The following is a 13,742-nucleotide window of genomic DNA, read 5'->3' as shown; positions in this document are numbered from 1 at the left end:
ACTGAGCAGGTTACCCCGGTTCTGACCAAGGAGGGCCGGAAGGTGTTTCGAGGGCGGCGGGTTCACGGCGACTTCTGGTGGCAACTGGGGCCTGGTCGAGCCCGGCCGCTGCGGGACCTCAGTGCGGGAACGTCAAGTTCCCCGTGGAGATAGGATTGCGGCCTTGTCTGGTGCTGCTGCCTCCCCCCGTCCCGATGGTCGTGGGCCAAACGCTGCTCACTTCCAGCCGGGAAAAGGGTTTTCCGTGCTTCTGGGTTTAACAGCTTCCCTCAAGGCGGGCCCGGGCGCGGGGTTTTCCTCAGTGACCCCCGCGGCCTCACAAGGGAAATCCTCGGGAAGGCTGCGGGACGCGCAGTCGAGGCAGAAAGCGCCCAAGCCCATGATGTCTTCCTAGAAAGAAAGGGGTGTGTTGCAATTGCAGGCTGTTCACGTGGAAGTTATCTGGACTGCTTTAGGCCAAGTTCATATACAGCAAATAAAACCATTTGTTAATGAAATTATTAATGGTTTCCCTTTCCTAGTCAACTCCACTCCCCCCAGGTAATTTGAGTTTCGAGCCTCCTGTACTGATGAATAATTTCGCTTTTCTCAAGTTTATGACACTTGGAACTTCAATAATTGGTGGTTTATGCAACTTGAGACCGGTCAGCACTGTGCGGAGTTCAGAGTACTAAGAGAGAGGTGAGCATGAATGAGTAACTTCCACTCAGATTCCAGCATCGGAGAGTCATTTCTATAGTTGCCGCAAAAAGTGCACCGCCTTTATTGAATACTAGGTGGTGCCAGCGAGTTAATCTTCTTGCGCTATATCTCAAATAATGTAACATCAGGTTAAGGCTTTTTTTTTTTTTTTTTTTTTTGGTCTTTTTCGCGACCAGCAATCAGCCAGTGAGTGCACCGGCCATTCCTATATAGGATCCGAACCCGCGGCGGGGAGCGTCGCTGCGCTCCCAGTGCTGCACTCTCCCAAGTGCGCCACGGGCTCGGCCCAGGGTTAAGGCTTTTAAAGTCCCCCCTACCACCACCACCCCCCATCTTCCCTGGAATTTATTCAGTATAGCTTTACCTCTTTAAGATACGATGAGTCAGGTACTGGTCGGTTAGCTCTGTTAGAGCGTGGTGCTGATAACAACAAGGTCCAGGATTAGATCCCTATATTTGCCAGCTGCCAAAAAAAAAAAAAAAGAGAGAGTTTTTATATACTTGATCCAATTATCAAATTTCTATTCTGTGTTAGGTGCTGAGAGGCTAAGGGAGGAAACAGATGCATTTTCTGTTCTCCAGAATTTAATCAGAGGAGGAAGATAGACAAACTGTATGCTATAATAAAATCATATAATTCAAGGCAGAAATAGTGTTATATAGAGAATAAGATGTGGAATGCAGAGGAAGAAGCAATCAGTTCTTTTTTTTTTTTTTTTTTTTCGTGACTGGCGCTCAGCCAGGGAGTGCACCGGTCATTCTTATATAGGATCCGAACCCGCGGCGGGAGCGTCGCCGCGCTGCTAGCGCAGCACGCTACCGAGTGCGCCACGGGCTCAGCCCAGCAATCAGTTCTTATTATTCATTTACAAATTATTTATCTAGTACTTTTTGTCTGCCCGGGATTGAGGTAAATGCTAGTGGTAAATGTGGTAAAGGTAAAATGCCTACTCTCAATTCACAACCTAGTGACTGGGGGTAAATGAAGGAAGGTCTTGTGGAGAAGGGTACACTTAAACTAGACCTTGAAAAATGGAAGAACTGGGCTTGATAGGAAAAAATGCAGGCTCATAAGAGAAGGATGAAAGTGTATGACATATTTAGGAATGGCAAGTAATCCACTGTGGTTAGACTATACAACATAAATCCTGAAAAGACACTTTCAGTGTCGTCTTGGGTTTGCCTTCACTTCTACTGGAAAATTCAACAGATTTAAAATAAAAACTTAGATGAGCATTTCCAGGAGAAACCCACTAAACTACTATATATGAAATATAACTATAATAAATTACACTTCTGGCTATAATGTAGCTACTTTATATTTGTATAGATTGATTATCCCTTATCCAAAATGCTTGGGATCAGAAGTGTTTCCGATTTTGGATTTTTTTGGATTTTAGAATATTTGCATATACATAATGAGATATCTTGGGGATGGGACCCAAATCTAAACATAAAATTCATTTATGATCCATATACACCTTTTACACATAGCCTGAAGGTAATTTTATGCAACATTTTAAATAATTTTGTGCATGAAACACAGTTTGTGTACAGTGAGCCATCAGAAAGCAAATGTATCACAGGGCCGGCCCGTGGCTCACTCGGGAGAGTGCGGTGCTGATAACAACAAGGCCACAGGTTCGGATCCTATATAGGGATGGCCGGTTCGCTCACTGGCTGAGCGTGGTGGTGACAACACCAAGCCAAGGATTAAGATCCCCTTACCGGTCATCTTTTAAAAAAAAAAAGAAAGAAAGAAAATATCACTATCAAAGCCACCCATATAGACAATATGCAGTTATATGGCATCACCATTCTGATTCTGAATTTATATGCCACAATAAGCAATGATTTTCTTACATTTATTCACATATAAGTACTTAACAGTAAAACACATGACGTATCATTGATACAAAGATAGTCTGTTCAGGGTAACTAAGCAGCACAGTAGCATCACCAGAATACCCATATCAGCTGTTAAACAACAGCAACAACAACAGCAGACTTTCAGTCTCTACCCTGTGATGCTGTGTTTTAATTAAAAGGTTACTGTACACTGTTTTTTTTTTTTTAGGTGAGAAGAAACATCAGAAGCAGATGAAGGACTGAGAAGTGGGTCCTCTAGGGATGAAGCATTCTGCTGGATGGCTTTTTAAAATGTTTCCCCCAGTATACAGTACTTAATGTGGCCTCATGTTGGTATTCAAAAAATTTTAAACACCGAGGTCAAGAGTTCAGGTCCTCGAACCCGCCAGCTGCCAAAAAAAGAAAAAAAAAAGTAGTTTTAGATTTTGGAATATTTCAGATTTCAGATTTTCAGATTAGGGATGCTCAAACTGTATATCAATGATCATAGGTAACTTAAGCCAATTTAAAAACGTAGGGTAATAAGACTAGGTTTCTTTCATTAATTACATTCTATTTTGAGTATATCTTAAGAATCTTCTCCATTGAAGTTCACATGTCACATCATTTGGTAATTTCTTTGTGTGTAGAGAAATAAAAAATGCTTCAATAAGCTACCCTAGGATTTAAGTTTTGATGAGCGGTTATACCTAATATTAAGCAAAATGTGTTTCCTTCCTGATTCTTTTTTTCTCTTTCTTTTTTTGCTGGGTGGCCAATAAGGGGATCTAACAAACCTTTGATCTTGGTGTTTTAACACTGTGCTCCAAGCAACTGACCTAACCAGCCAGCCCTTGCGTGCGTGCGCGCGTGTGTATGTGTGTGTGTGTTTCCTGAAACGAATGTTTGTAAATGTGTAAATGGAAGGCTTAAATACTATCATTGTTAAGGTAAATGGATACAATACCAATGCACCAAAATCAGCAACTTTTCTCTACACCAGCAACAATCAGAAATTGTAATAACAAACAAGAAAATTGGTAAAAGGGCCACAAAATATGGTTATTTTGTGTAATGTTGAATATACTAATTATCCTGATTTGAGCATCACATATTGCACACAGGTATTGCTATTCAATGCTGTACCCCACACATATATACAATCAATTATGTTTCAAAAAAAATTGTAATAATGAAAACCCTCTTTCCGATATTAACAAAAAATTAAAAATATCTAAGAATAGCCAATGGTCAAGGCCTATTTGAATACAACAATTATTTTTTTATTTTTATTTTTTTTCTTTTATTTTATTTATTTTTTTTTTTGTCGTTTATTTCGTGACCGGCACTCAGCCAGTGAGTGCACCGGTCAGTCCTATATAGGATCCGAACCCGCGGCGGGAGTGTCGCCGCGCTGCCAGCGCAGCACTCTACCGAGTGCGCCACGGGCTCGGCCCACAACAATTATTTTTAAACTAAAGATTATAAAAGAAAACCTAGGTAAAGGGAGCAATATATTTCTTGATGGGAAGATTCAAATTTTAAGGATAGATTTTCTCCATATTAGTTTTAAATTTTAATGTAATCCCTGTCAAAATTTCAATAGGATTTTAATGAAACTTGACAAACTGATTCTCCAATTCATCTAGAAGCGAAAGTACACAAGAATATTTACAAATTTTAGGGGAAAAAACAAGTAATAAACGCAAGTCCTTGGGGCCGCCCGTGGCTCACTCGGGAGAGTGTGGCGCTGATAACACCAAGGCCACGAGTTCAGATCCCATGTAGGGATGGCTGGTTAGCTCACTTGGGAGAGCATGGTGCTGACAGCACCAAGTCAAGGGTTAAGATCCCCTTACTGGTCATCTTTTAAATTAAAAAAAAAAAAAAAAAGGCAAGTCCTTATCAGTTATCAAAATATTCCAACAAAAAAGTTGTAATAATCTAAATAGCAAGGTAATTCCTTAGGACCAGAAAACTATCAATGAAACAGACTTGAGGCTGAGTCTGGGAATTTACTTAATAAAGGTAGCATATTGGATCAATGAATAAAAGACTGACTAGTAGTGGGTGTTGGGGCAATTGGCTATACATTTGAAAGAAAATTAAAGTTAGGCCCGTACTTCATAGCATAAGGAAAAAAAGCTGCAAGGGACTTTTTTCTACAGGTAGAAAAAATAATTTAGGGCTAGCAGGTTAGCTTGGGTGGTTAGAGCACAGTCGTATAACATCAAGGTGATGGTTAGGATCCCCATACCAGCCAGCTGCCAAAAAAAAAAAAAGAATTTATAAAAGTCTTAGACTACAAAGACATGTATTTTTATAAATTTTGAGATACTTAGGGCCTGCCTTCATGGGACACAAAACTAAGAAGACTTAAAGGAGATATTTGTTCATTAAAAAATAATTTGTCATGACAAAAAACACTATAGATAAAATTAATCCATATGTTCAAAGGTCAACTGTAATTACAAAGGCTTCATATTCATGCTATGTAAATCCGTAAGAGAAAAGATAATCTAAAAAATAAATAAAAGTTAAACAAAAAGAGATAATCCAGTAGAAAATGGGCACATTTCCAAAGAGGAAATTCATATCAAAAGATGTTAGTGCTCAGGCCGGCCTGTGGCTCACTTGGGAGAGCGTGGTGCTGACAACACCAAGTCAAGGGTTTAGATCCCCTTACCGGTCATCTTTTTGAAAAAAATAAATAAAAAGATGTTAGTGCTCACACGTCATTAGGTAAATGTACATAAAGCCAATAAGATAATACCAGGAGTGTTCTGATTCTTGGGGTGTACTTATAAATATGAAAAAGAATGCTATAATGAATCTTTTTATAAAGCAGTCACATCTAATCTATTTTTTTTTTTCCTCTTGGCTGGGTGGTACAGGGATTGAACCCCAGACCTTGGTGTTATCAGCAGCCTGCTCTAACCAACTGTGCTAACTGGCCAGCTTTCTATTTCTTTTTAAATCTGTATTTTTTTCTTTCAAATTTGTTTAAAGGGAGATAGACCAAGAGTGAAGACTTCTAATTAACTTGTCAAGTCGATTAAGAAGACTGTCAGACATTCTTGTGGAATGTTATTACTATATGAGTTTAAACTGTATTTCTGATTTGAGATTCTCTTTGCAGAACTATCTTTCTCACATCTGTAGCTGAGTCAGTATTGCCTATTTTAAATTACACTGGTATGTTGAATCTCTTCAAATAACCAAATATACCATATGTGGGTTTATTGTTCTATATAGAGATTAAAATGGCTTCCAGAGGAAAGACAGAGACAAGCAAATTAAAGCAGAATTTAGAAGAACAGTTGGATAGACTAATGCAGCAATTACAAGATCTGGAAGAATGCAGGTAATTGTATAATTGTGTGTTGTTTTGCTGTAAAATGGCTTTATTCTGCAGCTAGATTACAAGCTCCATGGATGTAGTCCCATGTGTGATTTGGGTTTCCTCTGTAGTGTTCTTCACAGTGCTTTGTGTTGGAGGAGTAAACTCAGTGAAGGCTTTGGAGTCATAAAGGCTGGAATGTGAAAGTCTTTCAATTAATTACTAAGTGCACGTGAACTTAGACAAAATACTTAACCTCCTTGAAGTAGAAATAACAACAACTACCTTGTCTTTATTACTTAAAATAGCCCTGCCTGGTATCAGGCTGAGAAGGTACTGTTTGAACTTCTGGTGTGTGGTTTCAGCCTTAACTTCTCAAAAGACTGTTCATTGCAGTTTTTAACAACCTTGCAAAGTTGTTGTAAATGTTACAGATGAAGGGGCAGACACAGTGCTTGGCCCAGAGTAGGTGCTCAGTAAAAGTGGTAGCTGTTATTCATAGTAAGTGTTTAATAAGTGGCTTGTTTGGTGAATAAAAATAACCCCTTAGATGACAAGTACTGCCTTGCTGTTGTATTGCAAGATACACAAAATTTTTCCTACTGTTGATGATGACGCTGATGATGATAACAACAGCTACTTATCAAGTACCTGTTATATGCCAAGCACTTTCTATGTCTCATTTAATGCTCATAGCAACCCTGTTAGGTAGGTACTATCATTTTCTGAAGCTTTGTAGTTAAAGAGACTGAAGCTTGGCTATGTTCAGTATCTTACCCAATGTTATAGCATTGACTGTTTAAAGGGAAGTTATTAGGTGGTTCGTTAAGCATGCTTCATTTTGGTAAAGAAAAATATTACTCGTTGACATAACCACATTGCAGGAAAATGCCCATACAACTACTATCTGAACACATCCATCATTAGCATTTTGATATTTCCCTTCAGTTTTTTTTCTAGTGTACAAGTACCAAGATTGCTTTTTTTTCACTTGGAACTCTGTATTTTTCTGTATTATGTTGTTCACTGTACTTCAGAGAGGAACTTGATACAGATGAATATGAAGAAACTAAAAAGGAAACTCTGGAGCAGCTAAGTGAATTTAATGATTCCCTGAAGAAAATTATGTCTGGAAATATGACTTTGGTAGATGAACTAAGTGGAATGCAGCTGGTAAGCATAATTTACTTATATCAGTGACAGAGTTTGGTTCTTTCTTTTGTAAGTACACTTCAGATTGAAAATGTACCCCTTTTTGGGTGTAAATTCTAGATGAATGTCTACTTATGCATAAAAAAGCATATCCTTCCAGATCTTTACTTAGTTATATATTTGGCTTCAGTGACATGCACATAAATAGCAAGTGAAAACTGAAACGGTAACAGTGTTTGATGAACAAAGACTTTGTTAATAATTAAAGACAGACCCATCAGTCAATTATTGCAATATCTGTTTTGTTGGAATGTTTTGCTTAGTTTTTGCCTTCTTATGTTTCTAGGCTATTCAGGCAGCTATCAGCCAGGCCTTTAAAACCCCTGAGGTCATCAGATTATTTGCAAAGAAACAACCAGGTCAGCTTCGGACAAGGTTAGCAGAGGTAAAGTTGTTTAAATTGATTTGGTCGGGGCCGGCCCGTGGCTCACTCGGTAGAGTGCGGTGCTGATAACACCAAGGCCCCGGGTTCGGATCCCATATACGGATGGCCGGTTCGCTCACTGGCTGAGTGTGGTGCTGACAACACCAAGTCAAGGGTTAAGATCCCCTTACTGGTCATCTTTAAAAATAAATAAATAAATAAATAAATTGATTTGGTCGCTGTGTGTTTCTTTCCATAGTCCAAGAATTTGCTCATTATGATATTTTACAGTTTAAAAATCAGTCAGTTGATTTTAGAGTCACAACTCACAATTTTCTGATAAAATTGGTACTTTGAGCAATTATTGTTGATAATAAATGCTGAGGTTTATACAGTATATGTCAGTTTGAATTGCCACTGACTGTGTCTTCTTGGATTCCACCTTTATTGTTTTTTTTTTTTTTTTTTTTAAAAAGATGACCGGTAAGGGGATCTCAACCCTTGGCTTGGTGTTGTCAGCACCACGCTCAGCCAGTGAGCAAACCGGCCATCCCTATATAGGATCCGAACCCGTGGCCTTGGTGTTATCAGCACCGCACTCTACCGAGTGAGCCACGGGCCGGCCTCCACCTTTATTGTTTTACCATTTACTTTTGTAGCCTTAACTTGAAATCTCTTTGAGAATTCATTAGCAGCATTGCTGTTATGCATGTGTGACCTATCTCAGCTAAGCATTTCAAGCATCTTTATAAACCTGATGCTTCTGGAAGTCTGTTTTACAGAGTTAAATATAGTTAAGGATTAACAAGATTTTTGTAACTATGGGTAATTCAGTAGCATAGTGATTAAGAGCATAGACTTGGGTCAGATTGTCTAGATTTGAATCCCTGGTCTACTACTGAGGTATGTCACCTTGGGCAGTTATTTTATTCAACCTCTTTGTGCCTCAGTTTCTCCGTGTGTAAAAAGGTGCTAATGGTAGGCCTTACTTCTTATGATTGTTGTGAGGATTAAATGAAGTAATATATATGTAAGTGAACTTAGAATAGTACCAGTGTACAATACATGCTATTGGTGTTTCTGCTGGTAAGGGTGGTACTTAACATAAGTTCCAGGAATCTGATACCAGTTATCTCATTCAAGCCTATAGGCCACACTTCAGTTTAATAAAATGAGTTCTTAGAAGCTAGCTCCTCTGTGAAGGAAGCTACTAACCTTCAATAGAGTTTAAAACTAAGACAATGGTCATGATTAGCATTAAAATTTATTAGAACTGCATAATAACATTTTAATCATGTTTGCCTTGAATTCTTTCTATAGTTCTTTATAACATTAATCACTAAGAGGATTTTTTTTAAGAGTATTTCTAAAAAGCTGGATTTTATGCCCAGAATGTTTTTCACTTAAATACCAGTGCCTTGCATTTATCCAATATAGATGGATAGAGATCTGATGGTAGGAAAGCTGGAAAGAGACCTGTATACTCAACAGAAAGTGGAGATACTGACAGCTCTCAGGAAACTTGGAGAGAAGGTATCAGTATTTAATTTAATATATTAAGTATAAAGAAAAACTGTGAAGTATTTGGTAGAGAACTTCTTGATACATTATCTAGTTTGTGATCCTAAGATATTCTTAACTGTAGTTTCTAGAACTGTTTGTAACATTTGAACTAACTTGCCTGGGCTTTGTTTTCTTTTGTTTAGCTGACTGCCGATGATGAGGCCTTCTTGTCAGCAAATGCAGGTGCTATCCTCAGCCAGTTTGAGAAAGTTTCTACAGATCTTGGTGAGTGCCCTCATGTTTCTGACAGCTGGACATGTATTAGTGCTCCAGATTGACAGAGAGTGTCGTCGAGATAACATTATGACCTTTCTTTGAGTTTAGGAGTGAAATTAAGTCTTTACTTTGTATAAAAATAATTAAACTAATCCAGCCTAAATTTTTAAAAAATACTTGCCAGGTAGATATAACATAACAGTAAAATAAACTAAGGTTTTACGTCTTCTATTGCATACTTAGAGCTACAGTAAGGATTTGTAACCAATAGGTCACTCTTGTAGCTGGATTGTTTGTGCAAAGGGAAGGAAATCGGGATGGCAGTGAGAAGGTTTAGGATTTAATGCACCGATAATGGGAGCTAATTCTATTTTCTATTTCAATATCTATGTAATAGATATTTTGCTGCTTTACCTGGAATTGTAAATGCATTTGAAATAACCTTTTTGTTTATTCTATGTCTTTTTCCTTAGGCTCTGGTGACAAAGTCCTTGCTCTGGCAAGTTTTGAGGTTGAAAAAACAAAAAAATGACATGGTGTAGAAGTTGAGACATTGATCACATTCTTATTGTAAATGTGTTTTTATTCTGGGGATTTTGAGTCATTGCAAAGAAATTAAGAGATTCTCAAAATGTACTAATTACCTGAGAAAAGGTAACCTGGAAACATACATGTGGCCTCTGTTTATGCTGTTCATCATTGTGCTTTATGTAGGGCTACCTGCTTTAGTGATCCTGGACTTGTTGGGACGGAGGGACTAACTGGACTGTTCATTGTGATTTGTCTGTTTAAAGAGAGAACAGAAAATCGACTTTGTTTTATAAAGGGTTCTTGTTTTTAAGTGCTAATAGTGAATGAAAAGGTGTGAACTAATGATTCTTTTCTGCTCATAACTGATCCGCACTCATTTGAATCAACAGTGAAGCAACATCAATAGTCCTCATGTGTTAATAGAATTTTAGAGTTCTAAGTGATCTTAGGAACCATTTTTATTTTACAGACAGGAAAATGAGGCTCAGAAAGATCAAGTGACTTGCTAAAAGTCACATTAGACACAGAGCTGGGGATAAGACTCTGGTGTCCTGACTCCAAGTTTAGTATCTATTGAGTTTTATTTCTTTATTCTGTATTGTTTTTAAAAAATAATTAGCACGTATTTGTGCAAGTTAGTGTTTACTAAAATTTGATGTCCCAACAAAAAGTTGACTCTATACTAAGGGACCATTCCCCAGCCTGTGTGCTCTCTGTATGAATGGGGCCTATTGTATCTCTGAATTTTGAGCTTGGAACAATGGGAGCCCTGTTGGGAGTCTCCTGAAGTAACTTAACCTCCTGCATTGTTTCACCAGGGAAGCAATAGGAAACGGCAGCTAGAGGCCCTCCCCATGTGTGACCTCTTGCCAAACTCAGAGGGTGGTAACTGTAAACTACTATCTACTCTTCGTTTTGGGGGGAAACACCGAATAAGTTAATGAGGAAAAGCAGGTTTCTCTCCTGAGTGTTTACATCTCTCTGCATGCTCAGATATACAGATATGTCTATATGCTTGTACATTAGCTTATTTCCTCGGCTCTGGCCATTTTATATTCTTAAATGTGTTTTTCAATATTTTCTTTGTACTTTGTACAAATTAAAAACCATTTTAAAGCTTCTTGTATACTGTAAACTCTACTAGGTGCTTTGCCAGCTGGACAAATTAGGGGACCTCAGCTACATTCATGCCTTATTTGGAACTTTTAATGGGTTATTTTTTATAAATTGGTTTATGACCCTCAAAAACTCACCGAAATTGTGACAAACCAAGAAAAAGAAAATTATCTGCTGTACATCTAGGGCTTTATTATTTCATTTTTCTGTGTTTTTTGAAATGGAGGTGAAATTCACTGTTTTAGAGTATAATTCAGGGCTGGCCAGTTAGTTCAGTTGGTTAGAGCACAGCCTTGTAACACCAAGGTCACGGGTTCCGATCCCTGTACTGGCCAGCCACCAAAAAAAAAAAAGTACAGTTCAGTGAGTGAGTACCTTCACAATGTTGTGCAGCCATCACCACTATCTAGTTCCAAAACATTTTCATCAGCCCCAAAGGAGACCTTGTACCTATTAAGCAGTTATTTCCCATTCCCTTCTCCTCCCTGCCCTCTAGCAACCACTAATCTGCTCTCTGTCTGTATGGATTTACCTATTCTGGATATTTCATATAAATGAATTATATAATATGTGACCGTTTTGGTTGTCTGGCTTCTTTTACTTAGCATAATATTTTCAAAGTTAATCCACATTATAGCATATATCAGTACTTCTTTCCTTTATGTGGCTGAATCATTCCATCACATTTTGTTTATTCATTTATCTGTTGATGACCATTTAGGTTCTTTTCACCTTTTGGCTATTGTGGATAGTGCTGCTATGTACATTTGTGTACAAGTGTTTGTTTGAATACCTGTTTTCAATTCCTTTGGGTATATACCTAGGAATGGAATTTCTGTGTTTGTTTTTTAAGCCATAGCAATATTTTTCCTCACCCCCTCCTCTCAGTAGTAGACCAGGAAAATTAGGAATATTTTGTATTTTAAAGGGACCTATATGAATCTTTAATCTTGGTTTCCCTTAAACGTTCTATAAGACTGGCATCGGTGAACTATTTTGTCATTAAGCACATTAATGTATTAATTTTTATAAGTAATGACTAGCACTCAATTTAAAATTATCTTCTTTTAAAAATGGTCAAGTTTGCAGTGCCCAAGCAAGACACTGACAGTCATGGCTATGTGACCTTCAGTAGATTACTTAATCTTTTTGAGCCTCATATTCCTCTTTTGTTTCATGGGGAAAATAGAACCTACCTCACAGGATAATTGTGCAGCCCTCTCTCCTCCTTAATATAGAAAAAAGTTTTGCATTGGAGTTAATATACCATAACTTTTTTAAGTGCCATATGATATATTTCGTTTCACAAATTTTTTACCCAGTTTGAAATGTGAGTGAATTCTATGCAATTATACTTATTAAAGGACTTATAAGCTATGTTTTCTGTTCATATTTTGCTAATTTAATCTTGTAGTTTTTTAGATCTCTTAAGATATTGGAGCTTGCAATAACACCAAGGCAGCTAACTTTTCAACATTCTTGCATCAGCTAATATTTTGGCAAAAAGAATTTCTGTATTTCTCAAAGAACTGGGACTGAAGCAGAAATAAGTTCCAGTGAGCAAGTGGGCTGTTTAATGAAATCTAGTGATTTAAAGCAAGTCCTATGTTTCAGTGTTTTGTTTTCTTTTTATCCCGTGAGTGCTAAGATGGGTAATATTCTAGGTGGGTGGTGAGGGAAGAGACTGAGGGATAGAATGAGAAGTTGTTCCCAAGAACGAGTTGGAGTTGGGACAAATGGATCATTAACTTTTATTGTAAGACCTTTTATTGAAGATATTCAGCCAAGGAACTTAGCAAAATAAAAGACTGTGCAACTCTGACATTGGAATGGTATCTTATTACAGTGAATGGTGGTAGTCTGAAATTATTGAAGAAAAAAAAGCCTAGACCATTTTGCCTAGAAAACCACCTTCCTGTCCATGGTTTTTTTTTTTTTTTTTTCCCCTTATTCTATTCATTGCTAACACCGAAGAATGTTCTTTGCCTCTCAAAATGTTTTGCAACGGGCCAGCCTGTGGCTCACTCGGGAGAGTGTGGTGCTGATAACACCAAGGCATGGGTTCAGATCCCATATAGGGATGGCTGGTTCGCTCACTTCTGAGAGTGTGGTGCTGACAACACCAAGTCAAGAGTTAAGATCCCCTTACCGGTCATCTTTTAAAAAAAAAACAAAAAACTGTCGGCATTCCCATAGACCCCCATGAACAAGTTGCAAGATATAACTGTTTCCACTTTGGCCCTGGAATTAAAAAGATTTTAGAAACTGGAGAAATTAGTATTTAATATTTCATCAAGTTGCAAAAAGCAGGCTAAAAATATGACTTGTAGATATTCCCCCAAAATATGGCTTTTTGACATCCTAACTCACCTTTTTGAAATCCCTCTCACTCCTCACACTAATAGCAAAGTGGGGAGACTATATTGCTGAAAGGGCCTCAAACACAAGCGGTCAGCAATGTTCTCAGGAGTTCACAATGGAAAGTCAGTGCTGTTCCAAACAGGTTCAGCAAAGTAGAGAGGTTTGAGGCTGTCAGCTGGAAACTTCCTACTGCTTGGTTGTTTTTCTATGAGAAGATCACGTTGCTTACAGCCTTGACAATTGAGTACAATTAGTAATAACTAACAAGAGTCTGGCTGGTTAGCTCAGTTGGTTAGAGCACGGTGTTATAACATCAAGGTCGAGGATCACTGTACCGGCCAGCCAAAAAAAAAAGGTCAAGGAAAGCCAGCAATTTTTTTTTCCAGTGAAGATATTGCTGGTAAGGGTTATTTCTAAGATTATACATCAGTCCTGGATCCTTGGCCCCAAATTCTGGCAACTGACTGAACTTTTGAAATCTTCCCTCAA

General features: G+C 38.0%; 1 protein-coding gene across 3 annotated transcripts; it reads left to right on the top strand.

Annotated features, from left to right (window-relative positions):
• Positions 1 to 3: 3 nt before the first annotated feature.
• On the top strand, positions 4 to 12,701 carry LZIC (leucine zipper and CTNNBIP1 domain containing). 3 transcript variants are annotated; one of them, XM_063104904.1, is made up of 8 exons: positions 4 to 42; positions 594 to 681; positions 5,806 to 5,914; positions 6,928 to 7,063; positions 7,389 to 7,487; positions 8,904 to 8,999; positions 9,173 to 9,254; positions 9,719 to 12,701. In XM_063104904.1, exons 3-8 carry the CDS (start codon positions 5,814 to 5,816, stop codon positions 9,775 to 9,777), a joined length of 573 nt encoding a protein of 190 aa, XP_062960974.1. In that variant the 5' UTR covers positions 4 to 42; positions 594 to 681; positions 5,806 to 5,813; the 3' UTR covers positions 9,778 to 12,701. The 3 variants fall into 3 exon arrangements, with proteins under 3 accessions (XP_062960974.1, XP_062960975.1, XP_062960976.1); XM_063104905.1 differs by lacking the exon at positions 8,904 to 8,999; XM_063104906.1 differs by lacking the exon at positions 4 to 42 and having other exon boundaries at positions 570 to 624.
• Positions 12,702 to 13,742: the final 1,041 nt, after the last annotated feature.

Source organism: Cynocephalus volans, chromosome 8 (assembly GCF_027409185.1).
Source record: "Cynocephalus volans isolate mCynVol1 chromosome 8, mCynVol1.pri, whole genome shotgun sequence".
Taxonomy (NCBI): Eukaryota; Metazoa; Chordata; class Mammalia; order Dermoptera; family Cynocephalidae; genus Cynocephalus; species Cynocephalus volans.
This window is presented reverse-complemented; position numbering and strand designations above follow the sequence as displayed.

Excerpts from the sequence above, each read along its gene's own strand:
- LZIC (XM_063104906.1), top strand. The coding sequence starts at position 570 with ATGAATAATTTCGCTTTTCTCAAGTTTATGACACTTGGAACTTCAATA. Across the intron at positions 5,915-6,927 it reads CAAGATCTGGAAGAATGCAG|AGAGGAACTTGATACAGATG; the intron begins GTAATTGTATAA and ends ACTGTACTTCAG. Across the intron at positions 9,000-9,172 it reads TCAGGAAACTTGGAGAGAAG|CTGACTGCCGATGATGAGGC; the intron begins GTATCAGTATTT and ends TCTTTTGTTTAG.